Source organism: Plecotus auritus (assembly GCF_963455305.1).
Source record: "Plecotus auritus genome assembly, chromosome: 6".
In the NCBI taxonomy this organism is placed as follows: domain Eukaryota; kingdom Metazoa; phylum Chordata; class Mammalia; order Chiroptera; family Vespertilionidae; genus Plecotus; species Plecotus auritus.
This window is the reverse complement of record NC_137773.1, coordinates 86,992,758-87,018,482: the sequence shown is the minus strand read 5'-3', so window position 1 is coordinate 87,018,482 and position 25,725 is coordinate 86,992,758. Positions and strand designations below refer to the sequence as shown.

The 25,725-nt window shown below is 48.1% G+C and overlaps 1 protein-coding gene across 1 annotated transcript in view; it reads left to right on the top strand.

Moving 5' to 3' along the window:
• LOC308252209 (complement C3-like) overlaps positions 1–23,655 on the top strand; it is a 33,101-nt gene extending 9,446 nt beyond the window's left edge. The window contains exons 17-41 of the mRNA XM_080676424.1: positions 49–249; positions 2,853–2,961; positions 3,208–3,293; positions 7,733–7,875; positions 7,965–8,177; positions 10,422–10,488; positions 10,584–10,670; positions 11,365–11,568; positions 12,024–12,099; positions 12,407–12,566; positions 13,552–13,650; positions 14,569–14,725; positions 16,203–16,366; positions 17,904–18,062; positions 18,208–18,267; positions 18,390–18,477; positions 18,590–18,641; positions 20,519–20,606; positions 20,711–20,803; positions 21,649–21,754; positions 21,968–22,057; positions 22,274–22,357; positions 23,071–23,154; positions 23,245–23,380; positions 23,466–23,655. Of these exons, the coding sequence (XP_080532550.1) occupies positions 49–249; positions 2,853–2,961; positions 3,208–3,293; positions 7,733–7,875; positions 7,965–8,177; positions 10,422–10,488; positions 10,584–10,670; positions 11,365–11,568; positions 12,024–12,099; positions 12,407–12,566; positions 13,552–13,650; positions 14,569–14,725; positions 16,203–16,366; positions 17,904–18,062; positions 18,208–18,267; positions 18,390–18,477; positions 18,590–18,641; positions 20,519–20,606; positions 20,711–20,803; positions 21,649–21,754; positions 21,968–22,057; positions 22,274–22,357; positions 23,071–23,154; positions 23,245–23,380; positions 23,466–23,607 (2,948 nt within the window). The 3' untranslated portion in view covers positions 23,608–23,655. The remainder of the gene's footprint in view (positions 1–48; positions 250–2,852; positions 2,962–3,207; positions 3,294–7,732; positions 7,876–7,964; positions 8,178–10,421; positions 10,489–10,583; positions 10,671–11,364; positions 11,569–12,023; positions 12,100–12,406; positions 12,567–13,551; positions 13,651–14,568; positions 14,726–16,202; positions 16,367–17,903; positions 18,063–18,207; positions 18,268–18,389; positions 18,478–18,589; positions 18,642–20,518; positions 20,607–20,710; positions 20,804–21,648; positions 21,755–21,967; positions 22,058–22,273; positions 22,358–23,070; positions 23,155–23,244; positions 23,381–23,465) is intronic.
• The last annotated feature ends 2,070 nt before the right edge of the window (positions 23,656–25,725 follow it).

Genomic DNA, 25,725 nt, shown 5'->3' with positions numbered 1-25,725 from the left:
CCCTGTGAGGCCCTGTGGGGACTTGCCTGGGTGTGTGTGTTCCCACAGCGGGTGAGTACCCCAGCAAGGAGCTGCGCAAGTGCTGTGAGGACGGTATGCGGGAGAACCCCATGCAGTACCCGTGCCAGCGCAGGGCGCAGTTCATCCTCCAGGACAAGGCCTGCGTGGACGCCTTCCTGGACTGCTGCAACTACATCACCCAGCTGCGGCTGGAGCACAGCCGGGACAGCGACCTGGGCCTGGCCAGGAGTGAGTGCTGCGGCCTGGGGGGCCCTGCCCGGGGGCTGGTGGTGGGAGGGGGAGGCGCCCATCACTGGGGATGGGAAAAGTGTGGATCAATTTTGCTTTGAAGAGCAAAGGCAAGTGTGAGCGGCTTGTGAAATTGAGGAAAATTACGTTATCAATTACAGGATGAAAAGTAACAAAAAAGATGCTTCTGCTTAAAACCTAAGGGAGATTGGGAAACTTGCCAACACAAAAATAATGATCTTTTTTTCTTTAAACAGCCTGTAACTTACAGACAACGTTGTGTGGGTTAAAAACACACCCCTCCCCTGAGCTCTTTGATGCCCCCAGAGTTCTGAATAGTTTAGTGTGGATTTTTTGGGCAGCAAAGATATTCTCCTAAACACCACAGCACAATGCTCAGCATCGGGACATTACTGTGCATTCCTTCCCACCATCTAATTCACAGACTCCACTCAAATGTTGCCACTTTAAAAATTTTTTTAGTTCTCTCTAGGAAAAGGACCCAGTTCAGAATCACACATTGCATTGGTGTTTCTGGTTGTGTCTCTTTAGCCTCCTCATATCTACCCAACCCCCAGCCGTCTTTCTGTGACTCTCACGTTCTTCACCTACAGGAGGTACACAGGCCAGGTCATTTGGAAGTTGTTCCGCCCCTTGAGTCTGCCTGATGTTTCTCCTGCTCACATTCAGGTTTTGCATTTTGGGCAGGGCTGTCCCAGAGGAGATATTTTGTCTTCCTTGGTGCCCTGGATCAGGAGGCAGGTAGCATTGACTTGAACCATCATTGGTGATGTGAACCTTGATCACTCGATTAAGGTGTTGTCTGCCCTGTTTCTCCATTGTAAAGTTCCTCTTTACTCCTTTTATGTATTTTTTATTATTATTTTGAGAGGCCGGGTGCATGAATTCGTGTACCAGTGGCGTCCCTCAACCTGGCCAGTGGGATTGGGCCGAAACCAGGTCTCCAACATCCCCCGAGGGGTCCCAGATTGCGAGAGGGCACAGCCAGCCCAAGGGACCCCGCCGGTGCAAGATCAGGGCCAGGGAGAGATGTGGAAGGTTGGCCAGCTGGGGAGATCTGCAGGAGGGCTCCAGGGTGTGTCCTGCTTCTCTCACTCAGTCTGGATAGGCTGGACCCCAGCAGCAATCTAACCTACCAGTCGCAGTGTGTGCTCCCTGGTGGTCAGTGCACGTCATAGTGAGCGGTTGAGCGAACTTAGCATATCATTAGCATATTAAGCTTTGATTGGTTGAATGGAGGACCATATGACTGGACACTTACCATATTAGGCTTTTATTATATAGGATTGATGTCAGAGAGGAAGGAAGAGGAAGAGAGAGATAGAAATATCAATGATGAGAGAGAATCATTGATCGGCTGCTTCCTGCACACCCCCTAATGGGGATCGAGCCCAATACTGCATGTGCCCTTGACCAGAATCGAACCTGGGACCCTTCAGTCTGCAGGTTGACTCTCTATTCACTGAGCGAAACCAGATAGGGCTGAGTTTGTTTGTTTTTTTTTTTTAACATCTTCTAAAATTTAAGTCAAGAGAGCTGTTCCCAAAGATCAGTATCACTTAGCCTTTAAGATAACAGATATGGATGGACGCCTTATGTGGTAACAGGTGATTTTTTTGAACATGTGTACTTTGGGGGGTGGGGCTTAGGCAGCTGTTGCCACAGTGGAGAAATATTTCTACATTTTTTTTAGCTGGAAAGCTGGCATCCCCTTTACCCCTCCACCCACAAAAGACACAAAGATTCCCAACACACGTGAGCAAAAGACTCTATCTTCAATCTCTTTGCAGATGATGACTACTAGGCAGGCTGCTTTCTACTCCTGACAGAGACTTCCTTCAGCAAAGAGAAGATAAGGCTACTGAGGGAGTTAGACCTAACTGATCTGCTGGGCTGTGTTTTACACCCACGGGGTGATTTATTTCTCAGTATTGTGTATGTTTCTTAGTCAACTGGGGGTGAGACAGAGGATGGCTTAAACGTTAGTATCACCAAAGGCACTTTGATGGATTATCCCAGAGCAGGAATGGATTTAGGCATCTGTGCAGTTGCACCTACTTTGTTGTTAGACACACCCAGAGCCAAGTTAAAGTCTGTCCACCATTTCTTGAGGAGAGCCCAGCCGGGGGTGAGCCCTAACCCTGCCCAGTGGTGTTTACTTGCTGGTGGTGCCCAGCTGGCTGTAGAGGCCTCCAGGGTCTCCATCAGTCCGGGATCTCCGCTCACCTGGTTGCTCTCAGGACCAACGTCACTTCTGACGCAGCAGGCACCGTGCCAGGGGTCAGGGTACCTTTAGAAGCTTATGAAAATGCTTGTTTCTTGGAAATCAGGGGAAATGATTTCTCCTAGCCTGGGTTATCCTTGCCTTTATACCAACGCCGTTTTAAAATATGACTTTTAACATTTTTATGGAGGCAGAAGCCCTCAAAGGGGAACAGCCTTTAACTTACAGAGAAGTCGTCATTTGTCCGTGGGTGTGTTTTACTGCCAGGAACCCCTCCAGGGCTGTAGAGATGAGTATCTAAAAGGACAGCAGGGGAAGTGGGTCTGCTCTAAACCCAGATTGCCCCCCACCTGCCCAGGTGTCCTGGATGAGGACATCATTCCGGAAGAAGACATCCTTTCCAGAAGTGAGTTCCCTGAGAGCTGGCTGTGGAAGATGGAGTTGTTAGAGGACCCAGAGAAAAATGGGTAAGGCTGGGCACCCCTCATTCCAACCCACCCCCAGGCACTTCCACACTCAGGACCAGAATATTTAATTTGCATGCACCCCAACCCCCTCTGTTTTCTGGGATCATAGTGGAACTCCAAAACCCAACCTAGAAACCCAAGAGGTGCCCACACCTGCGCCCTCCAACCTGCCCCTTGGGGCCCCTCATTACCTGCTCTCCCCTGCACCATATCTTCTCCTAAAGCCCCCATTTCTCTTCCTTCTAGAGTCTCCTCCAAGACCATAGAGGTGATTTTGAAAGACTCCATCACCACCTGGGAGATCATGGCTGTGAGCTTGTCTGACAGGAAAGGTGAGATGGTGGTTTCGCAGGCCCCGGGGCCCCTGGGCATTCTCTGTTTCTCATCCATCCCAAAGCTCCTCTGCTTCTTGGTGGCTGATGCTCTGCTCCCTGGTTACTGGGTGGGGAGGGTGCTGATCGTGGGTGTCAGTGCTTTTTTTTATTTTTTTAAATATGTTCTTATTTATTTTTTAAAGAGAGAGGAAGGGAGAGAGACCAGAAACATCGATGAGAGAGAAACATCAGCATCAGCTGGCTGCCTCCTGCATGCCTCCTGTTGGGGACTGAGCTCAAACCCAGGCATGTGCCCTCACTGGGAATTAAACCAGTGACCTCGTGGTGCAGAGGTTGATGTAATGCTCAACCCCTGCTCCACACCGGCTGGGCAGTGCTTTTTATTTTTTAAATTGATTTTATTTTTAGAGCAGTTTTAGTTTCACAGCAAACTTGAGCAGAAAGGCCCTGGCCAGTTTGGCTCAATTGGTTGGAGCATCGTCCTGTTCACCAAAAGGTGGCAGGTTTGATTCCTGTTCAGGACACATACCCAGGTTTCAGGCGATTGAAGCCGGTGTTCGAGGCAACCAATCAATGTGTCTCTCTCACAACAATGTTTCTCTCTCTGTCTCTCCCCCTCCCTTTTATTCCCTCTAAAAATCAGTGGGAAAAAATATCCTCAGGTGACGATTAACAAAAACAAAAAAGTATTCTATTAAAAAATGGTGCAAAGCCCTAGCTGGTTTGGCTCAGTGGATAGAGCATTGGCCTGTAGACTGAAGGGTCCCTGGTTCAATTCCAGTCAAGGGCACATGCCCGGATTTCAGGCTTGATCCCCATTAGGGAGCATACAGGAGATAGCTGATCAATGATTATTTCTCATCATTGATGTTTCTATCTCTCTCTCCCTCTCCCTTCCTCTCTGAAATCAATAAAAATATATATATATTAAAAAATTGAGCAAAAAATACAGAGATTTCCTATGTACCTCTGCCACTCTCCACCCCATGCACAGCAGCACCCCCCTGTCAACATCCCCTACCAGAGTGGTGCATTTGTTATAATCAATTGTGAAGACCTCAAGTTCATAGCTGACAGTAGGAATTCACTCTAGATGTTATACATTCTATGAATTTGTTCTAATGTTTTATGACATGAGTCTACCATTGTAGTATCATACAGAATAATTCGCAACCACAAAAACTTTTAAGGAGGTGCTGTCGACATGATAGTGGGTTAAGTGATTAAGAAAAAGGAGGAAGCAGGATGAAATGGGGGATTGAAACATCGGTGGTCAGATTGTGAAGTGTGACAAAAGGTGGACCTGTCCCCAGTCACCCACAGCTGAGGAGCTCTAGCTAAACGGGGATGGTTGGGCCAGGAGGGGTGAGGGAAGGAAGGCCCCGACTTTTAGTGCAAAATATAAGTGGGTGCCAAAAAGTCGGTCATCAAGATAAATAATATCCCACTGTAATAGTTTTCAAAATAAAAGTGAGTACAAAAAAATCTATGGTGAACAAAATATCCAAATTTTAAACAGAGACCAGAGCCAGGGCAGGTCCTATGTATAATTTAAAGGTTAAATTTGTCAAAAAATGTTAAAACATTAAAAGGCAGGTCTATTAAAACTCATAATATTAAATGTAAATATTTTATTTATATCACAGCCAGAATTTATTATACTGTATGCTCATTTTGTTTAGTTATAATATACTAGAGGCCCGTTGCATGAAGATTCGTACATAGGCCTTCCTTCACCTGGCTGCCAGCACCACTTTCCTCCAGCACCCGGGACCCAGGCCTTCGCTCTGGCCGCCGCCTTCCGCCTTTGCTCCAGCCAGAGTCTTTGCTCTAGCCGGAGTCTTCGCTGACTCCAGCTGGAGTCTGCAGGCTTCTCACTAACTCCGGCCAGAGTCTGCAGTCTTCCCTTCGCTCCGGCCAGAGCACTGGTCCTGTGGATCCCTCCTCCCCTCCCCCTCATAGCAGGCATCCTGCCCCGCCCAGCCATGGCCATCGCCATCTTTGTCCTGCTAATTTGCATATTCCCTCCTGATTGGCTGGTGGGCATCACAGAGGTATGGTCAATTTACATATTTCTTTTATTAGTGTAGATAATAAATTAAACTTTATTATCATTTTACTTTCCTGACTTTAAGATGTTAAAATTCTGCTTCTTTGCTTAACTCCTTTTTAATGGAAGGAATTGGAATTTTCTGCCAATTTCTCTTATTTAAGAAAAATATGTTTTTATTGACTTGAGAGAGAGAGGAAGGGAGAGGGGGAGAGAGAGAGAGAGAGGCCGATATCCCTGAGAGAAAAATATCTATGGGCCACCACCTGCACGCCCCCTACTGGGGAAGGAGCTCAAAACCTGGGCATTTACACAGGGGCACATAGTTTCCTTTTGCCTGGGACTCCAGTATGACTCAACAGGAGCCACTGTGTCGCCTTAATCGTTACTCAACCTCTCTGTGCTCCTCCATAAAATGGACATGATAGAAATAGCACGTACTTAAAGCATTATTGAGAGGATTGTTATGAGTTAATACATGTAAAGCCCTTATATTAGTGCCTTGAAAAAAAGGAAGGAAGGAAGAAAGGGAGGAAGGAAGGAAGAAGGAAGGAAGGAAGGGAAAGACGTAATGTGGGCTGGTGTGTTATTTTATATTTCTGGTAGCCCCATGAAAAAGGAGTATAATGAAACTGATTTCAGGAATACATTTTATTTCACCCAAATATATCCAAAATGTTATCATTCCCACATTTTATAAAAGTTTGCAAAACCACTATCACACTAACAATAATGTTAAAACAATAAATTCATTACTATTTCAGTAAAGCTTATTTTTTAAAAATATGTTTTTATTGATTTCAGAGAGAGGCAGGGAGAGGGAGAAAGAGCTAGACACATCCATGAGAGAGAATCATCATTTAGCTGCCTTCTGCACGCCCCCTACTAGGGATCAAGCCCGCAACCTGGGCATGTGCCCTGACCGGGAATGAAACCATGATCTCCTGGTTCATGGGTTGATACTCAACCACTGAGCAACATTGGCCAGGCAAGATATCAAAATTTTTAATAACTTATTTTACTTGTATTTGTAAGCCTTCGAATCTGGTATGTCTTTTATACATAGAGTGCATCTCAATTAGGATGTGAGCTTTTCATTGGAAACATTTTTTAAAAGTATATTATTATTGATTTCAGAGAGGGAGAGGGAGATAGAAACATCAATGATGAGAGAGAAATCATTGATTGGCTGCCTCCTGCACGACCCCCACTGGGGATTGAGCCCACAACCTGGGCATGGGCCCTTGACCAGAATCAAACCAGGGACCATTCAGTCGCCAGGCCAACGCTCTAACCACGGAGCCAAACCGACTAGGGCTCATTGGAAACATTTTGATCTCTATTTTAGGATTCATAAAATTTGCAGTTGAAAAAGCAGATGGACATACTCAAGTTGTTCCAAAGATACTATTAAAAGTTTTCCAATCACTAAATCAAGCATCATTTTTTGTTATGTTTTTAAGATTTTAAAATCGAGTTAGAGAGAGAGAGAGCTGGATGTGAGAGTGAAACACTGATTAGCAGCCTCCCGCAGTCCCCCACCAGGATGGAAGTCCTCAAATGGGCATGTGCACTGAGCAGAATTGAACCGGCAACCTTTTGGTGCACAGGACGATGCCCCACCAACTGAGCCACACTGGCCAGGGCCAAGCATCATTTTTCAAAAATTTATCTTCATTTTTGAAAGTATTACAGATGTTCCCTTTGTTTGTTTGTTTGTTTGTTTGTTTGTATGTCTTTTCCCCATTGACCCCCTCCTTCCCTCACCCGTCCCTTCCAGGCCTTTATTGTCTGAGTCCATGGGCATCTTTAAAAATTCTTTATTGTTTAAAGTATGACATTTGTCCCTTTCCCTATGTTGTCCTCTCCCAGCCTGCCCCCATGGCATTTTTTTAAAAAATCGAGATATAATTTACATCCCATAAAAGTCACAATAGGAAAGTATATGATTTCAGTATATTCACAAGCACTGCTTTGAAAGTTTAAATCTGAGTTAACTAAAATGAAATGAAAATAGACATCCAGTTCCCATTCAAGCTAGCCACCTTCCACTCCCCAGTGACCACAAAGGCTTTGGGGCTACCATTTTGGGGAGCACAGATGGACCCTTCAGTGAGGCTGACTTGCTTTGCTCCTCCACCTCTATCTCTGAGTAAAATTCCAAAGAAATCACTAAATCCTGGCAACTCCCAGCTACCACTATCATTTGTAATTCATCACCATCAACATTCTCTAGTCTATGGGCTTCTACCAAAACAAGCTGAGCTCGGAACAGCTCCCGTGTCAGGGGTAAGCCTTGAGAGGCAGGGACTTGGAGCTGAACTTGGACCCTGTCCACCCTGCCCATCCCCTACCCCTGACACTCACGTTCTGTTCCCCTGGGCAGGCATCTGTGTGGCTGACCCCTATGAGGTGAGGGTGGTGCAAGATTTCTTCATTGACCTGCGGCTGCCCTACTCTGTGGTTCGTAACGAGCAGGTGGAGATCCGAGCCGTCCTCTACAACTACCAGAAAGCAGATACGCTCACGGTGGGTCCTTGGAGCAGGAGAGGCACGAGGGGAGACCTGGAGAGGGGACCATGGCGCATGCCCCTGACCTGATACTCTCTCCCTGGCAGGTGAGAGTAGAAATGCTCTACAATCCAGCCTTCTGCAGCATGGCCACTGCCAAGAAGCGTCACCAGCAGACTGTATCCATCCCTCCCAAGTCCTCGCTGGCTGTGCCTTATGTCATTGTGCCCCTGATGGTCGGCCTGCAGGAGATAGAGGTCAAGGCCACTGTCTATAGGTACTTCATCACCGACGGTGTAAGGAAGACCCTGAAGGTCGTGGTAAGTCCTTGGGGCACCTGCTGCCTCTTGTCCTTCAGGAGGGACTCTTGCTCTCCCTGTGCTGTCAACTCAGTTTCGAGCCCCAGGCTCTGAGACACTAATACTGTCCGTGTTCATCTTAGGAAAGTTAGGAGTCCCAGAAGTGTGAAAGCAGGGCCGTATGAGGCAGGGGAGACATTCTTCTGCACATAAAATTCAAAGGGGGTGCCCAAAACCTCAGCAATAAAGATAAAAAATTGTTTTCATTAAACTATATTTTAATATCAAATATGATTTTTTAAAAACATTTCAGTATAGGAGTTTTGTTTTGACCCTAAAAATTTTGGGGAAACATATTTCACAGACCAAACTTTGTAAAGCAATAATATAGGATATAGGAAAGTTCTACTTTTGAAAATGTATGTTTTTATTCATTTCAGAGAGAGGATGGGAGAGGGAGAAAGAGAGAAACATCAATGATGAGAATCATTGATTGGCTGCCTCCTGCACACCCCCTACTGGGGATACAGCCTGCAACACAGCCATGTGTCCTAACCTGGAAGGGAACCCTGACCTCCTGCTTCATGTGTCAACACTCAAACACTGAGTCACACCGACCAGGCAGCAAAGTTCTGTTTTTACCAGTGATTTCAAAATTTTTAAATTTTTATGAGTTTATTGAGCTAAACGGACTAACATGTGTTGGGGAACAAGATCTCAAATGTTCCATTACCTGTGAATTTTAGCCTTAAAATATACATTAACAGTTACATTACTACTGTTTCCCACAGTTTGGAATGCTTTCAAATATAATAAGAGATAGAATCATCAGTAAAAAGCTTTTGTCATTTTTTTCTGTTCTGAATATTTTTATCACTTTTTTTATTGTTTAAAGTATTACATATGTCTCCTTTGTCCCCAGTTGACCCTCCACCACACTTGCCCCCCAGGACAAGCCCCCACCGCCCCACTGTCTGTGTCCATTGGTTATGCTAATATGCATGCATACAAGTCCTTTGATTGATCTCCTACCCACCCCCTCCCCTGCCTTCTCTCTGAGGTTGGACTGTCTATTCAGGCTTACGTAGTCTCTGGATCTATTTTTGTTCATCAGTTTATGTTGTTCATTATATCCCACATACGAGTGAGATCATGTGATACTTATCTTTCTCCAACTGGCTTATCTCACTTTGCATAATGCTCTCCAGATTCATCCCTGCTATTGTAAATGGTAAAAGTTCCTTCGTTTTTACAGCAGTGTAGTATTCCAGTGTATAGCTGTACCACAGTTTTTTAATCCACTCTTCTGCTGATGGGTACTTAAGCTCTTTCCAAATCTTAGCTATGGTAAATTGTGCTGCTAGGAAGATAGGGGTGCATATGTCCTTTCTGATTGGCGTTTCTCTTGGTATATATTTCCAGAAGTGGGATTACTGGGTCAAATGGGAATTCTATTTTTAATTTTTTGAGGAATCTCCTTTTGTCATTTTTAAAATATTTTAAAGCAGAACACGTTCATAAGCAATATTACTGATATTTTATTTATTTATCTAATTTTAAAATAAAATACTTTGATAACATTTATGAGGCTCATACTCCAGTTCTGTTCTACAAGCTGTGTGACTCTGGGCAAGTTACTTCAGCTCTCTGTTCTCCAGTTTCCCCATCTTCATAAGTTTGTGTTTTGTTTTGTTTTAAGATGTTTTAATTGATTTTGAGAGAGCGAGCAAAGGAGAGGGAGAGAGAGAGAAACATCAATGTGAGAGTAATATATACATCTGCTGCTTCCTGTGTGCCCTCTACCTGGGATCAAGCCTGGAACCTGGGCATGTGCCCTGACCTGGAATCAAACCAGCAACCTTTCTGTGTATGGGACAAGCCCAACCAATTGAGCCACACCGGCCAGGGCCCGTTTCCCCATCTTTAAAATGGGAATGATAATAGCGGTACCCTAAATGAGTTAACCTGAATAAAGAAAGCTTCTGGGCACATAGGAAGATTTTAAAGGCTTTGTTGTTTTATTATTATTAATTTATAATGTTGTTATTAAATCATACCAGAGTATGAGGTAGATGCTTGTATTGCCTCCTCCCTATAAGGAAGGAAGCTGAGACACAGAGAGGTTAAGTAACTGGCTCCCAGTCACACAGCTAGGACTGGCAGATGCCATCTAGGCTACAGTAATCCCCAGAACAGTGCCCTGCTGACCAGCTGTGACTCTGTCCTTTTATTCACCCAACTCCCCCTTCCCTCAACACTGTCCAGCCTGAAGGAATCAGAATGAACAAAACTGTGGCCGTTGAGACACTGGATCCACAGCACCTGGGCCAGAGTGAGTCAGCGCAGGAGTGGGGGTGAGGCCTGGGTGGTGTGCAGGGTCTGGTGAAAGGAGACTGGTGCCAAGAGTGTCTCCCATTCTACCAACAGACGGTGTGCAGCGTGTGGAGGTCGAGGCTGCAGACCTCAGTGACCAAGTCCCTGACACAGAGTCGGAAACCAAGATCCTCCTGCAGGGTGAGATGCCCTTGGTCCAACCCCATGGGGCCCAGGAAGGTGTGGGAGCCATGACCCCCGAAGAGGGCTCCCGGTTCCATCAACTTCCGGGAATATTGAACCATGGCGCCTCTCTCCTTCTCGTGTGCTAGAACTGCCTCTCCTTGGTGTGTTTGCAGAAGGCTCCAGGCAGTACTTAGCTTCTGCTGGTAAAGAAGCTTAAATGAGAAGTGGTAGAGTTCAACAACAGAAATTCTGGAACTAATTGCCCAGGACAGAGGACTGGGGCGAGAAGGCATGGGAAGGAGCTAGCAAAGCACCTTGCAAGCTCTGAGATCTTAGGTGTGAGATAGAGACTCTTGGTTTCCTGATCTGTGATGAAGGCATATAGTGGTACCTGTTTCGAAGGGTTGTTGGGAAGGTTAAATGAGATACTATATAGTGTTCTCTTAGAAGAGAGCTTGGCAAATGGCGTTAAGCGTGGTAGACGTATTCATGACCATTGATCCTGGAATTATGTTACCACTGGTGGAGCATGAGGACCCGGGGACAACCCCCCTAACCGCCCGCAGTCACATGCCTCCAGCCGCCAGCTGTCCCTGACTCCCTCTTTGGCCCTGGCTGGTTGGAGCCTGGGAAGGCTAGGGCAGCCCCCGCCTTCTTCACCCGACAGTGGGTCTTGTTGCCTGAACGCCATCCTTCCTCCTGGCTGCAGGGACCCCAGTGGCCCAGATGGCAGAGGACGCCATCGATGGGCAGAGGCTGAAGCACCTCATTGTGACCCCCTCGGGCTGTGGAGAGCAGAACATGATCGGTGTGACGCCCACGGTCATCGCGGTGCACTACCTGGACCACACTGAGCAGTGGGACAAGTTTGGCATTAACAAGCGGCAGGAGGCCCTGGAACTCATCAAGAAGGGTATGTCCCCTTCCCCTATTGGAGGCCCCCACTCTGAGGCCCCTCTCTGAGCTCTTTCCTCCTCTGAGCCCCCACCCTCTCTTGTGGCCCCACCCCCTCTTGAGGCCCTGCCCCTTCTCTGAGAATTCCTGCTCTCAGTTCTTTGAGACCTTCCCTCTCCCACTGAACCCCCCTGAGAGCTCTTCTGTCTCTGAACCCCCTCTCCTCTGAGAAGCCCTTACCCCTCCTCACTCTGATCCCTGCACCCTTTCAGAGTCCCTCCACCTTATAAGCTCCCCTCCACTCCAGACATTCCTCCTGGTCCTTAGCCCCCTCTTTCCTCTCTGAACCTCACCTTCTCCCTTCACAGAATCCTTGTTCCCTCTCTAAGCCTCTCTCCTTCCTGGCATACCCACACCAGCCACTGCCTCCACTCAGCCCTTGCTCCTCCAGTGACACTCCTCTCTTCCTTGCAGGGTACACGCAGCAACTGGCCTTCAGGCAACCCAACAAGGCCTTTGCGGCCTTCCTGCATATGAAGTCCAGCACCTGGTGAGCCTGCCCATCCTTGTCCCTGCACACCCTGAGCAGGGCCTGGGTCCTGGCCTGGGGTCATCTAGGCTGGCCTCCCACACACTGCCCTGTGCCTCTGGACCCCGCCTTCTTCAGAGTCAAGGTGCCCACTAGCTGAGTGTCCTACTGTCACTAAGCACTGCCTAAAAGCAATGTTGGGTCCTGAGACCTGGCACAGGAAACTGGGCACACCTGAGCAGGCCCGCCCCTCTCTGCTCCTTGTTTGGCTGGGATGGCAGTCTCTGGATCCAGAGCCAATTGGCTTGTGCTCTGTGCCCACCCCCAGGCTGACAGCCTACGTGGTCAAGGTCTTCTCTCTGGCAGCCAACCTCATTGCCATCGACTCCGAAGTCCTCTGTGGGGCTGTCAAGTGGCTGATCCTGGAGAAGCAGAGGCCTGATGGAGTCTTCCAGGAGGATGGGCCCGTGATACACCAAGAAATGATTGTAAGAGGCTGGGATTCAGGGCAGGCTGGGGGAGAGGAGTGCCTGAGTGCCCCAGCATGGACAGGAGACAGGCTCCACCTGCCATTTGCCCAATTCCCAGTGTGGGAAGGACAGAGAAATGAAGGAGCAAGAAGGTCACTTCTCCTTTGCAAAAACCAGAGACCTCAGAGTCCAGTGCAAAATGGAAGTTCCCTAGCCCTCCATTGCTTTGAAAAAAAAAAACAACCCACCTGAGAAGTCCTTAGAATGTGGTTCTGAAACTCTGCTCTCCAGGCCAACAGCATCAGCATCAGCTGAAAGTTGGTTAGAAATGGACATTCTTGGGCTGAATCCCAGATGCACAAATCAGAAACTTTCGGGGTGGGGCCTAGGAATTGGGGTTTTAATAAACCCCCGACTCCAGGTAATGCTGACATGTGCTCACGTAGGCAAACCATGGCCTCAGCCTGACCTTTTGGGTTTCCAGCCTCACAGCCTTCCCCCTCCACACTCCATCTATACTGCCTGGCACCTTGCTCCCGGGCACAGGGCCTTTGCACATGCTGTTCCCACTGCCTGGCATGTTACCACTGCCCTTTTTGATGGTTGAGTCCTACTCACTCTTCAGATTGTGGCTCCACCTGTCATCCCTCGGGGACAGCTTTCCAACTGCCCTGACCAAGACACACCCCGCTATCCATTCTCACGGCGCAGCACTCATCAGTTTGTAACGATATATCTGTTGAGGTGGTTGGCTCATGCCTGTCTCCCTGTGAGACGGGGAGCTCCATGAAGGCTGGAGCCATCTTACCCACAACACTAGCAACATTTACAGAATGAGTGAGTGAATGAATGACTACTAGAGTATGGCCCTCCTGTGAGACACTGGGGAGAGACCCACTCCTGCCCTGCCCTGCCCCGCTGATCCTACGGGGGGCGGGGGGGTGGTGGTTGACATGTGGGGCACACAGGTGACCCCATCCTTACTTCCTGCTCCACACCCTAGGGTGGCTACAGGCATGCTGAGGAGAAAGATGTGTCCCTCACAGCCTTCGTTCTCATCGCGCTGCAGGAGGCTAAAGATATTTGCGAGGGACAGGTCAACGTAAGTGTGACCGCACCCCCCTCTCCTTTCTAGGCTCAGCCATCATGACTCCCCTTTCCCCCTCTCTCTTTCCTTAAAAATCAATTAAGAAAAAAACAACAAAACAACAACAAAGGTAGTAAACCCTCAAAACTCATCATTTCTTAATTATTTTACTACCTTTTATCATTATCCATGCTCTTGAGGTTATTTATGTCTGTCGTACCTATATGGTGGACATACTATATAATCTCTTGCCAAGTCTACAGTCAATGACTCCATGCTGGTTGTTTGAAATCAGCCACGGTTGTATTTACACTATAAAAATCAGCAAACACTACAAAGCATATCTGCCTCTGCACCTCATCTCATGGGTCTCAGTATTCTACTCTGTGCAGTAGGGATGATGATGAAAATAAAACCTACCTCATAGGATTTTGAGATGAAATGAGTGGGTATGTGACTGGCACATAGTAAGTGTTAGCTACAGTGATGATGATGATTAGATAATAGGTGGACCTAGTGGTGTGCTAACCCTGGTGCCTATTTGAGGCATCTCTTTCCCTCTCTGTGTTAAGGTATGTCACACTGGTAGCTTGTAATTGGCCATGGCGGAGGTATTTACACCACAGTCATTGGCAATCAATAAACCAGCTTCCCTAATCCCCACCTCCTGCACTGACTAGACAACTGGTTATGAAATATTTACTAGCACACCATTGGTATACAGACTGCACCAGAAACATGATAGGTACTCAGTAACAGAGCAGTGCACAGTGGCTAAACTGTCTGGGGAACCCTTAAAAATAAACAGATCCAAGACAAATATGTACCAAGGCCAGAAACATTGTGCCCAGGAAGTGGTGATTATGTGATCCCTGCCAGCTCTCTGGGGCAGCAGTGCCCACCTGACCAGAGTACCCAATCTTTTTCTCATAGAGCCTTGGGGGCAGCATCAGAAAGGCCGGAGACTTCCTTCAAGCACACTATAGGAACTTGAAGAGACCATATGCTGTGGCCATTGCTGGCTATGCCCTGGCCCAGTTGGGCAAGCTGGAGGGCCCTCTCCTCGACACATTTCTGAAAGCAGCCACAGGTGAGAGGCAGCCTGGCGGGCTAAGGAGAGATATGTGGCTGGGGGTGAGGGTGGCCATCTTAAGCTGGACTGCATGGCTCCAAGCTGAGCTGGGATGAGTGGGTCTGGGTGTGAAAAGTCCTTATTGTAAATGACACGAAAGGCCCATTGCATGATTCAACAAGTATTTTTGAGTACTTGCTATGACACAAGAGCAAGGACATGGGCTCTGACATCAGACAGATTCAAGTTCAAAATCAAATCATCCTCAGCCACATTCTCACTGTGTGATTTTGTACAATCCACTTAACGTCTATGGACATTGTGTATAAAACGATACCGACATCACAACATTGGTGCCAAGATTAAATGAGTGATGTGGATAGAAGAAGGTCTAGCACATAGTGAGAGATCTGTCACTGATGTTTATTGCCTTTAGTATTATTAATAACATTACCATTACTTTAAGGGTTATTAGGATTAGATAAGATAATGACATAGGAATTTTAGCACAATAAGTAGCACATTGTGAGCACTTAATCGCTGGTTCAAGTGATGACACCTTATCAGGTTTATGCTCACCTCTGTAACATATCTGAGTGTGTCCTGAAGTAGTTTAACACAGAGAAGTTGGTGTCTTGCTGTGTAAGAAGCAGCGCAGTGTGGGTATACCAAGTTGGTGGACAGCTCCCCTCTATATAGTGATGCAGGGATCCAGGCTCTATCTTCTCATGGCTCTGCCACCTCAGGGCCTTGGAATCCCTTCTATTAAAGCAGAAGGGGAAACAGTCAGGAAGACTGTGCAAGGGAGGTAGACCAGCCATGGAAGGGGCCCCATCAATGGCCCTACACATTCCATCAGCCAGAGCTCAGTTATGTGGCTAGACCTACCTGTAAAGGCCTCTGGGAGATGTAGTCCAACTCTGTGCCCAGGAAGAGGAGGGAATGGTTCTTGGTGACAGTCTCTGTCATGAGTACTTTCTTAGGCACTTGGGACATCACAGTGAATATGGCATAGCCCCTGCCATCATGGCCTCACGTTCCAGTTGAGGAAAGAAATGAGTTAATAGATTTCTGTAGAGCATCATAGTGCTGGGACAGGAGAAGCACAGGATGCTTTAAGAGACAGAAGGAAGGGTTTCACTCTATCTTGGGTGCCATTGAAGCTGCATTGTGCAGGTAGATAAGAATTAACCAGGGGTATATGGAGGAAAAGGTGCTCCAAGACGGGAGAACAGAATATGCAGTCTCAAGGTAAGAATGAGCATGGCAAACTTAGGGAATCTGCTCCCATAGGTCAGAGGGGCTGCAATTCACAATTTAAACGGAAGAGTAAAGGTTGATGAGGAAAGAGAGTAAGGCAGGAACCAGCAGACTTAAAGCCACAAATGTGGGCCAGGACACCTGAACACCAAGAAGTCTTTTTTCTGAGCTTTCTCTGAACTACTTCCAGGCTGGACAGAGCAGTGAGCATGGGGGCTGGTGTTCTCTCTTGTAGATAAGAACCGCTGGGAGGAGCCTGGCCAGGAGCTCTACAACGTGGAGGCCACATCCTATGCCCTGTTGGCTCTGCTGCTGCTCAAAGACTTTGACTCTGTACCTCCTGTCGTGCGCTGGCTCAATGAGCAGAGATACTACGGAGGTGGCTATGGCTCCACCCAGGCAAGTGGTCCCATATCCCCCAGGCAAATGCATCCTTACCTCCTCTGGACTGACTGGCCTCCCTGATAAGATGCTGAGACCAAGAGAGGTAGTTGATTTGAATGAAGTTTAGAAATCAGGTTTTGGTTTTTGTTGCAAATCTGTCTATGGATTCTAGACTAAATTCTGGATGCCCCAAACTATGTTTTGAGCCCCCTTTCCCTCCTGGTGTCCAGATCATATTGTCAAGGCCCAGGTTCAGGGGTGAGCCTCTCTCTGATGGGTTCTAGACCATGTTTCCAGTTCCACCAGGCCTCCCATCTTTTTCTGTTCCACTGGTGGGTTCTAGACCAATTCTCAATTATTATAGGGAATCATCAAGTCCATCTCTCCCTCTGGCAGGTTTTAGACCATGCACTCAGTTCCACGAGGCTCCCAGTGTTACCTTGTCTTACTATGGGTTCTAGACAATGTTCTCAGTTTTCTAGAGAATTATCAAAGCCTGCATCTCTCCCTGCTGGTTTCTAGACTATGGTTTCAGCAACCTGAAGTCTAGCAACTGCAGGCTTCAGTTTGATCCCTTTTCTCTCTGGTGGCATTCTCAGATTTTTAAAAAATCCTCATCCAAGGATATGTTTATTGATTTGAGAGAGAAAAGGAGAGAGAAAAAAAAACACATTGATGTGAGAGAGAAACATCAATGGATTGCTTCCCATATGTGTCCTGACTGGGGATGGAATCTGCAACCTTTTGATGCATGAGACAATGATCCAACCAACTGAGCCACCTGGCCAGGGCTCAGTGTCACTTTTGGATTCTAGGTTATATGCTTAGTTGTCCCAGGTTCCAATTTTATTATTTACTCACAAATAGGTTCTAGATACATTCTCAATATCTGTGAACCCTGTTTTAGACTCTATTCTCTGGATGGGTCTAGACCACATACTCAGTGTTGCTAGACTTTCAATCTTTTTTTTTTTTTTCTTTTTCGTAGCAGCTGCTGGCATGGTTTTATTGTATTTATTAATTTATTTATTTATTCAATTTATTTTTTATTGTTGATAGTATTACACATATCCTCCCCGCCCCCCGTTTCCCTTCTCCTCCCAGCCCCTACCCACCCTCCCCCCGCCCAAGTCTTCACTATGTTATTGCCAGTGTCCATGGGCTAGGCATATTAGATTTCCAGTCTTACGCCTGCACTTTGGTGTGTATCTAGACATGTTCAGTGTCTCCACACTCTGGTGTAAGCCTCTGTCCCTTGGCAAATTCTAGGAGATGTCATCAGTGTCTAATGACTCCCAGTCTTAGCGTTGTGCTTTCTGGTCCCTTCTAGGTCACAGTCTTAGTGGCACCAAGCCCTAGACTGAGCCTCTCTCACTGAGAGAGTTCTAGAACATGTCCTCAGTATGTAACAACCCCAATTCTTATCCTCACCCCCTCTGGTGTATTTTAGGCCACAGTCTCAGTGGCCCAGCTTGAAGCTGAAACTCTTCATCCCCCAGCACGTTCTGACTGCTTTCTCAGTCTCTCAGACCATCCTCTTTTTCTCTTCTAGGCCACTTTCATGGTGTTCCAAGCCTTGGCCCAATACCAGAGGGATGTCCCTGACCACGAGGATCTGAATCTGGATGTGTCCATTAACCTGCCCAGCCGCAGCTCTGTGGTCACACACCGCATCCTCTGGGAATCTGCTAGCCTTCTGCGATCAGAAACGGTACAGCTGCTTGGCCAAACCCTCCTCGCTCTCATCCTCCATGCCAGTCAGAGTCTGCAGGAGGCAGGAGGGAGGGCTGGTGACCATTGCAGCCGGGGGAAGGCTTGGCTCCCAACACCTTTTCTTCTCTCCCTACTCCCTGCAGACCAAGGAAAATGAGAAGTTCACATTAACAGTTAAAGGGAAAGGACAAGGCACCTTGTCGGTAAGGACCGGAGCCCACACCTGCTTTGCTCACCACCTTCTCTCAGCCCCGCTGCCCCAGAGGAACCATCTCCTTCCCAAGTCAAGTTTGCTGACACCTTGTCTCCCCTCCCATCTCTCCAGGTGGTGACATCGTACCACGCCAAGATCAAAGGTGGAGCCCCTTGCAAGAAGTTCAGTCTCAGGGTTAACCTATATCCAGCCCCTGAAGGTAGAAGGAATAAGGACCCTATCTGTCACCCTTCCCCCACTGCCATTCTAGTGTCTGCCCTGCTCCTGAATCAGAACCTAGCCCTCCATCCTTCTGTCTTCTATGTTTCTAGTGAAGAAGCCTCAGGACGCCAAGAGCACCATGTTACTCAACATCTGTACCAGGTAAGAGATGGGTCACTGAAATTCATCTCGCTCATCCCTCTGTCTAGCAAGACTTCCTGTAAATAACATCCGAGGTACCTACTACTCTCTGGGAATGTGTTGTGTGCATAGTACTGTGCTGAGCGCCCTCGAGGAGGTAGACAGCACGGCATGGTGGTGTGAGACTAGCCGTGACCACATAAGCTGAGACTGTGAAAAGTGATGTTGATATTCAATGAGGGAGATTACAAGTGTTACAGGAATTTTACATTATTATTATTTTTAAATTTTTATTTCTTTCAGAGAGGAAGGGAGAGGGGGAGAGAGATAGAAATATCAATGACAAGAATCATTGATTGGCTGCCTCCTATACACCCTCTACTGGGGATAGAGCCCTCCACCAGGGCTTGTACTCCTACTGGGAATCGAACTTTGACCTCCTGGTTGAGCCACACTGGCTGGGCTTACAACATTGAAAACTCTTATATTCCCAGTTATAAAAGTATACAGTAATGAAAAGTATAGTTAAGATGAGTATTTTTTTAGTGCACTGTAATTTAAAAGGTCAGAACATTGTTCCCTAGCTGGTTTGGCTCAGTGGATAGAGCTTTGGCCTGTAGATTAAAGGGTCCCAGGTTCAGTTCCAACCAAGAACACATGCCCGGGTTGCAGGCTCAATCCACCCCTGGCCCCCGCCAGAAGGGGAGGAGCAGGAGGCAACCAATCAATTATTATCTCTCATCATTGATGTTTCTATCTTCTCTCTCCCTTCCTTTCTGAAATCAATTAAAAAGTAACATGTCAGAACATTGAGATTGAAGTTGGTTTTGATTTTTTGTGAAGCACTTATCCAAAGCCCTGTGGTTTGATCAGTGCCTCCTTTCTTCTTTGTAGCACTTACGATATGGAGCCAGCATCTGTTCTATGACGCTGTGAAGTGTCATGTTCCCTTCTAAGTTTAGGTCAACTTCCCACATGTAATCCTCTGAGCTTTCGTTGTCACCAGGTATTTAAGAGTTCCTTCACAGCGAAGTGTTTTGCCAGTGTCACTTCCTCTGAGACATAATTTTTGGCCACAACCACATACTTCATTTATGTTGATGCCCTTGGCTTCACTAAGTGCCTCTGGCCCCATGATGGTCTCTCCAAGGGCAGCAGGTCCACATTCCCACCATCTGCTGTTTCTTCTCTGGCTCCATTTAGGTGCTGCTGAAATTTCACTCCCAGTGTTACCACTCTCATTTCTGTGCTGTACATTCATCTTTGCTGGCGATTCCCTTTCAATGATCTGTTTTGATAAAATCTCACATGTTGTTTTTTTTTGCTGAGAGAGAAGGAAGTCACACAGCCACACACGTGGCTTGAATGATGGGTGCTCGGTGACCCATCACTGACAGACTTTGAAAGAAGTGACGTGATTGGTCATTGATTGTAATGCTCATTTGTTTACGTAGTAATGGGTGGACTGAAGAGCTGGCAACTAGCTTTGTCATTAATATATTGTGTTACTGGAATTAGACCATGTTGCTGAAAGACTGGTATTATTGAACTAGACCGTGATAATGGAATCATGCAGCAAGACCTGCCTGTACTCTTGTCTTCATTTTCTGGAATAACTGGGGCCCAAAGAGGTGAAGTGACTCATCAAATGTCACATAGAGCTGGGATGTGAACCCATGTAGTTGGGCTTCAGAGGCTGAGCAGTTAGTCGCCTTAACCATTACACATCTTTCCTTTATTCCCCTTGTGGGGGGGCGTGTTTCCTAAGATCTGACATCCTCTATGCTGCTGTGTGGGAACCAGAATCCTCAGTCACTGATCAGACCCCCTTGTCCAGGCACTGACCCCTAGGGCTAACCCCACCTGGGACTCAAACCCTCTCTCCCTGCCCCATCCAGGTACCTGGGAGACCAGGATGCCACTATGTCCATCCTGGATATATCCATGATGACTGGCTTTGCTCCAGACACTGCTGACCTCAAGCAGGTGTGAAAATCCTGGCCTCAGAGGCTAGGATTAGAGGGAAGGAGCCTGGGTCTGGAAGAGACTGAGGGAAGGAATGGATTTTCACAAGCTCTTCCCTCCTCCAGCTGACCAATGGCACTGACAGGTACATCTCGAAGTTCGAGTTGGACAGCAAGGCCTTCTCCAACAAGAACACCCTCATCATCTACCTGAACAAGGTGAGGCTTCCATTGGGACCTTGACCCATAGGTCGCTGGCCTTTTCCTTCTCTATTGGTCTTTGTCTTAGAGTCCTCTGCTTGATCCATTCCTTCTAGAAGAAGAGGATTGATTGTGCATGAGATGGGTTTAAAAATTTTTTTTTTCATTTTCATTTTTGTACTTTTAATTTTTATGGAATCTCAACCCTACAGAGCAATTGTAGAACAGTATAAAAAGTTCCATATACCCTTTAACCAGATTCATTAATTGTTAGCAATTTCCTCCAAATATACATGTCTATCACATATACATACATGTATGTCTGTCTTCCTTCCTTCCTTCCTTTTTTTCTTTCTCATTTATTTTCCCAGCTTTATTGAGATATAATTGGCATATAACACTGTGTAAGTTTAAGGTATACAATGCAATGATTGGATATATGTATATTGGAAAATGATGACCATAGTAAGGTTAGTTAGCACATGTACCAACTCATAACGTGTGTGTGTGTGTGTGTGTGTGTGTGTGTTTGTGGTGGGAACTTTTAAGATTTACTATCTTAGTGGCTTTCAGATACACAGGCAGTATTGATAACCATGGGATGTTTGTAGGGGCACAGATAGCAATCCATGGCCAGAATTCAATTTCATGGTCACACCAAATGGAAAGTGAGGCTGAGAAGTGTAATCTAGCCATGAGCCTTGGAGAAAAAGAAAACAGATTTGTTGAACTGCTCATTAATCTTTGCCACGCCTCACCCACCACCCATCCTCTCCACGCAGATCCCTCCTTGTTCCCCCGTTTCTCCTTATGCTGGACTCCCTCCCATGTCGCCCCACTGACTCACCTCCTCCTTTTCCCAGATCTCACATGATCAAGAGGACTGTATAGCCTTCAAAGTTCACCAGTACTTTAAGGTGGGGCTTATCCAGCCAGGGGCAGTCAAGGTGTACTCCTATTACAACCTGGGTGAGCAGCCAACCTCGGGCCTGTGGTCTGAGGGTCCCAAGGTTCTATAATATGGGGTCCCAGGGCTTGGTGATTGGGGACCTGGGAGTCCCAGGGTTCAGGACCTGGCATCTCCAGGTCTGAGGGACTGGAGTTGGGTAAACTGAGCCCCACAGGCATGGTCTTGGGTGGAGGCCTTAGCTCTCTGACACCTCCCACTCCCTCTGCCCACAGATGAGACTTGTACCCGGTTCTACCACCCAGAGAAGGAAGAAGGACTGCTGAGCAAAATCTGCCACAATGAAATATGCCGCTGTGCTGAGGGTGGGTGCACATGAGCCAGGAAGTGGCAGGCCACGCCCACTTGATACCCCGTCCCCCCACCCCACCCCTTTCCATGATGGTGATGCAAGGGGCCCTAAAAGCCCACACCCAGGGGACACCAAGAGGGATGGGCCTGGGGCTGAACACACCCATGGGTGGCGGGCCCTGGGTGAGAAGTGGAGCTTAGATCATGTCCCCTGCCCACCCACCCCACAGAGAGCTGCTTCATGCACCATTCAGAGGACCAGGTCACCCCAGATGACCGGTTGGACAAGGCCTGCGAGCCAGGAGTGGACTATGGTGAGGAGCGGGTGGGGAGACGCACATGCAAGTTGTGTGTGAGTGATGGTGAGTGTGGCTGTGGTTGTGTGGGTGAGACTATGTGATGGCAGGTGTGGTCATGGTTGTGTGTGTGACTGGCTGTGAGTGGCCACAGGTTCATGTGTTTCAGGCTATGGTTGTGGGTGACTAGTGTGTGTGTTATTAGAGGCCATGATTGCTGGGGAACCATGATTATGACTGGGCTGGGTATGTACAAGAGTGTGAAAAAAGGTGGTTGTGAATAGATGCGGTTGTGTGTGTCTCTGAGAGTGTGTTTGTAAATAGCTATGAATGTGTGATGGTGGCAGTGGATAGGCATAGCTGTCCCTGTATATATGATGAGTTGTGAGTGGCTATAATTGTGTGCATGGATGTAGGTGACTATGTTTGAGATGGGGTTGTGAGTGACCATATGTGGCTGTGTGTAAGAGATGGTGGTTGTGGGTGACAGTGGACAGGAGTAACTGTCCTTGTGAATGGGATGAGTTTTGGGCGGCTGTAACTGTGCACATGGCTGTGGGTGACTATGTGAGATAGTGGTTGTATGACCCTGTGTGGCTGCATGTGGCTGCTTGGGAAGCCATGTGCCCAGGTGCCCTTACAAGTAGGGTGCTGCCCTGCTGTCAAGCCTGCCCATGACCCATGCTGGCCCTCCTTTCCTCCTTTTTTGCCCCCCACCCAACCCACCGCAGTGTACAAGACCAGCCTGCTCAGGAAGGAGCTGTCAGATGATTTTGACGAGTACATAATGGTCATCAAGCAGATCATCAAATCAGGTCAGCCCTGGGCTGCCTTCTGTCTTGCTGCCTTCCCCTCCCTTCTCCTGCCTCCTCCACCCCAGCTCAGTGTCCTTCTCTCCCCTCCAGGCACCGACGAGGTGCAGCCTGAACAGGAGCGCAGGTTCATCAGCCACGTCAAGTGCAGAGCAGCCCTGCAGATGCAGGAGGGGAAACACTACCTCATATGGGGCCTGTCCTCGGACCTGTGGGGAGAGAAATCCAAGTGAGTGCCCACCCTGCACATTGTGTGCTCGCCCCCCCACCCTTCCAGGACCCCTCCTGACCTTCCATGTGTCCCTCCTCCCCAGCATCAAGTACATCATTGGGAAGGACACCTGGGTAGAGCTGTGGCCTGAAGCAGACGAATGCCAAGACGATGAGAACAAGAAGCTGTGCAGGGACCTGGCCAGCTTCACAGAGAACATGATCGTCTTTGGCTGTCCCAACTGACCCCCATTCGGGACCCCCCCAATAAAGCTTCAGTTGTATTCCATGTGATCTCCCAAAGTCTGGGGTCTTCGTTAGAGGGAAAGCGACAGCCTGTTTCCTTGCGCCTCACCTGCATCTCAGCTCACTCCTTACTTGAAATCCCCAAGAATCTCATTTGCATTCTCGCCTGTGCACTGATGCCCTCACCATCCTCACCTGCAGCTCCCTGCCCCTCACCTGGTTCTCACCTACTTGTTTACTTGCCTTCTTACTGCATCCTCACCTGAATTTTTTCCACATTCTCATCTGTTTACCTCCTGTCTTACCTGCATCCTCGACTACATCCACCTGCATTTTTTTGCATCTCACCTGGCCCCCACTTACATGTCTGTCCATAAAATTACTTGTATCTTTCATTATATTTTCACCTGCATCTGCACCTGTTCTCATACTCCTCATTTGCAGCTGACTATCTTCAATAGCATTCTCACCTGCATTTCCTTTTGTTCTCTAGGCTCACCCTCCCAGTCACCACTTTCTAGATGGGCCTGAGCTGACTCCTCAATGCTTCTGGAGGACCCAGTCGGGAGGCTGTGCCCAGGAGGGGGCGGTAAGGGGCAGACAGGGTGATATATCCGCTGGGGGAGCCGGAGCAAGTGAGGGGAAGGCATGAGTCAGCAGTTGAGGAGAGAGTGCTGGGGCTGTTGTGGTCACAGCATCACCAGAACTGAGTGGGGTGGCGGGTGGGGATGACAGCCACCAGGTTGAGTGGAACTACTGGTTGCAAAGTGAAACTGGGACTCCAAAGGCCTCACCTGGTCTCTAGATCCTCGAAGACTGTTGAGGGTGGGACCCAAGTGCAGGGTTCTGGATCCGGTCATCATGGAAAAAAACCCCTACAGCCTGGAAGTCACCAGCACAGCCCCCTGGCCCTAGAGCCCCTGGTGCTAGAAACCCCCACCTCCCACTTCCAGGATTGTGGGGAAACATATTCACAGCCTAGCCCTGCTTCCTTCAGCCCCCACTTGCCAGAGACTTCTGTGGAGGGGAGACTCAAAGACCCTCATCACTCACTAGGTGTCCCAGCTGTCATCTGCCTGCTGCCCCCTCCCCCGATGTCCATCTTCTCATTTCTCTTCTTGCCTGTTTCCCCTTTCTCCTGCCCTGCATCCACTGTCCTCATTTCTTTAACACCTGGGGTTGAGTGTTGCTTGAGCACCTATGGTTCTAGGCTGTGAACATTCTGAAGACAGCAGAGGGTTGATTTCAGACAGCGAGGAAAGGAGAGCAGGGCAACGTGAGCAGGCCTGCCTGTGATGGGGCCACCAGTAAAGGTCCTTTACATGAGGGATGGTTCATGTCCTGTGTGAACTTAGCCAGGCCATGGAGACCAGCCATTTGGTGAAACACCAGCTAAATGTAGCTAGGAAGGTATTTTAAAAATGGGATTCACATCTATTGTCAGTTGACTTTAAAAGCAGTTTACCTTAGCCCAGCCAGTGTAGCTCAGTGCTTGGGCATTGCCCTTTGAACCAGGAAGTCACAGCTTGATTCCAGTCAGGGCACATGCAGCTCAATTCCCAGTAGGGGTCAAGTGGGAGGCAACTGATCAATGATTCTCTCTCATCACTGATGTTTCTATTTTTCCCTCTCCCTTCTTCTCTGAAATAAATATATATGTATACACACACACACACACACACACACACACACACACACACACACACACACTAGAGGCCAGGTGCATGAAATTTGTGCATGGGGGCGGGGTGTTGTGTCCCTCAGCCCAGCCTGCACTCTCTCCAATCCGGGACCCTTGAAGGATTTCCGACTGCCCGTTTAAATGGGCAGTTGGACACCCCTCTCACAATCCAGGACTGCTGGCTCCCAACCGCTTGCCTGCCTGCCAGCCTGATCACCCCCTAACCACTCCCCTGACAGCCTGAATGACGCCTAACTGCTCCCCTGCTGGCCTGGTCGCCCCTAACTGCCTTCCCCTGCAGGCCTGATCACCCCCAAATGCCCTCCTGTACTGGCCTGATCGCCCACAACTGGCCTCACCTGCTGGACTTCTTGTGGTGGCCATCTTATGTCGACATGGGGGTGGCCAACTTTGACCACATGGGGGCGGCCATCTTT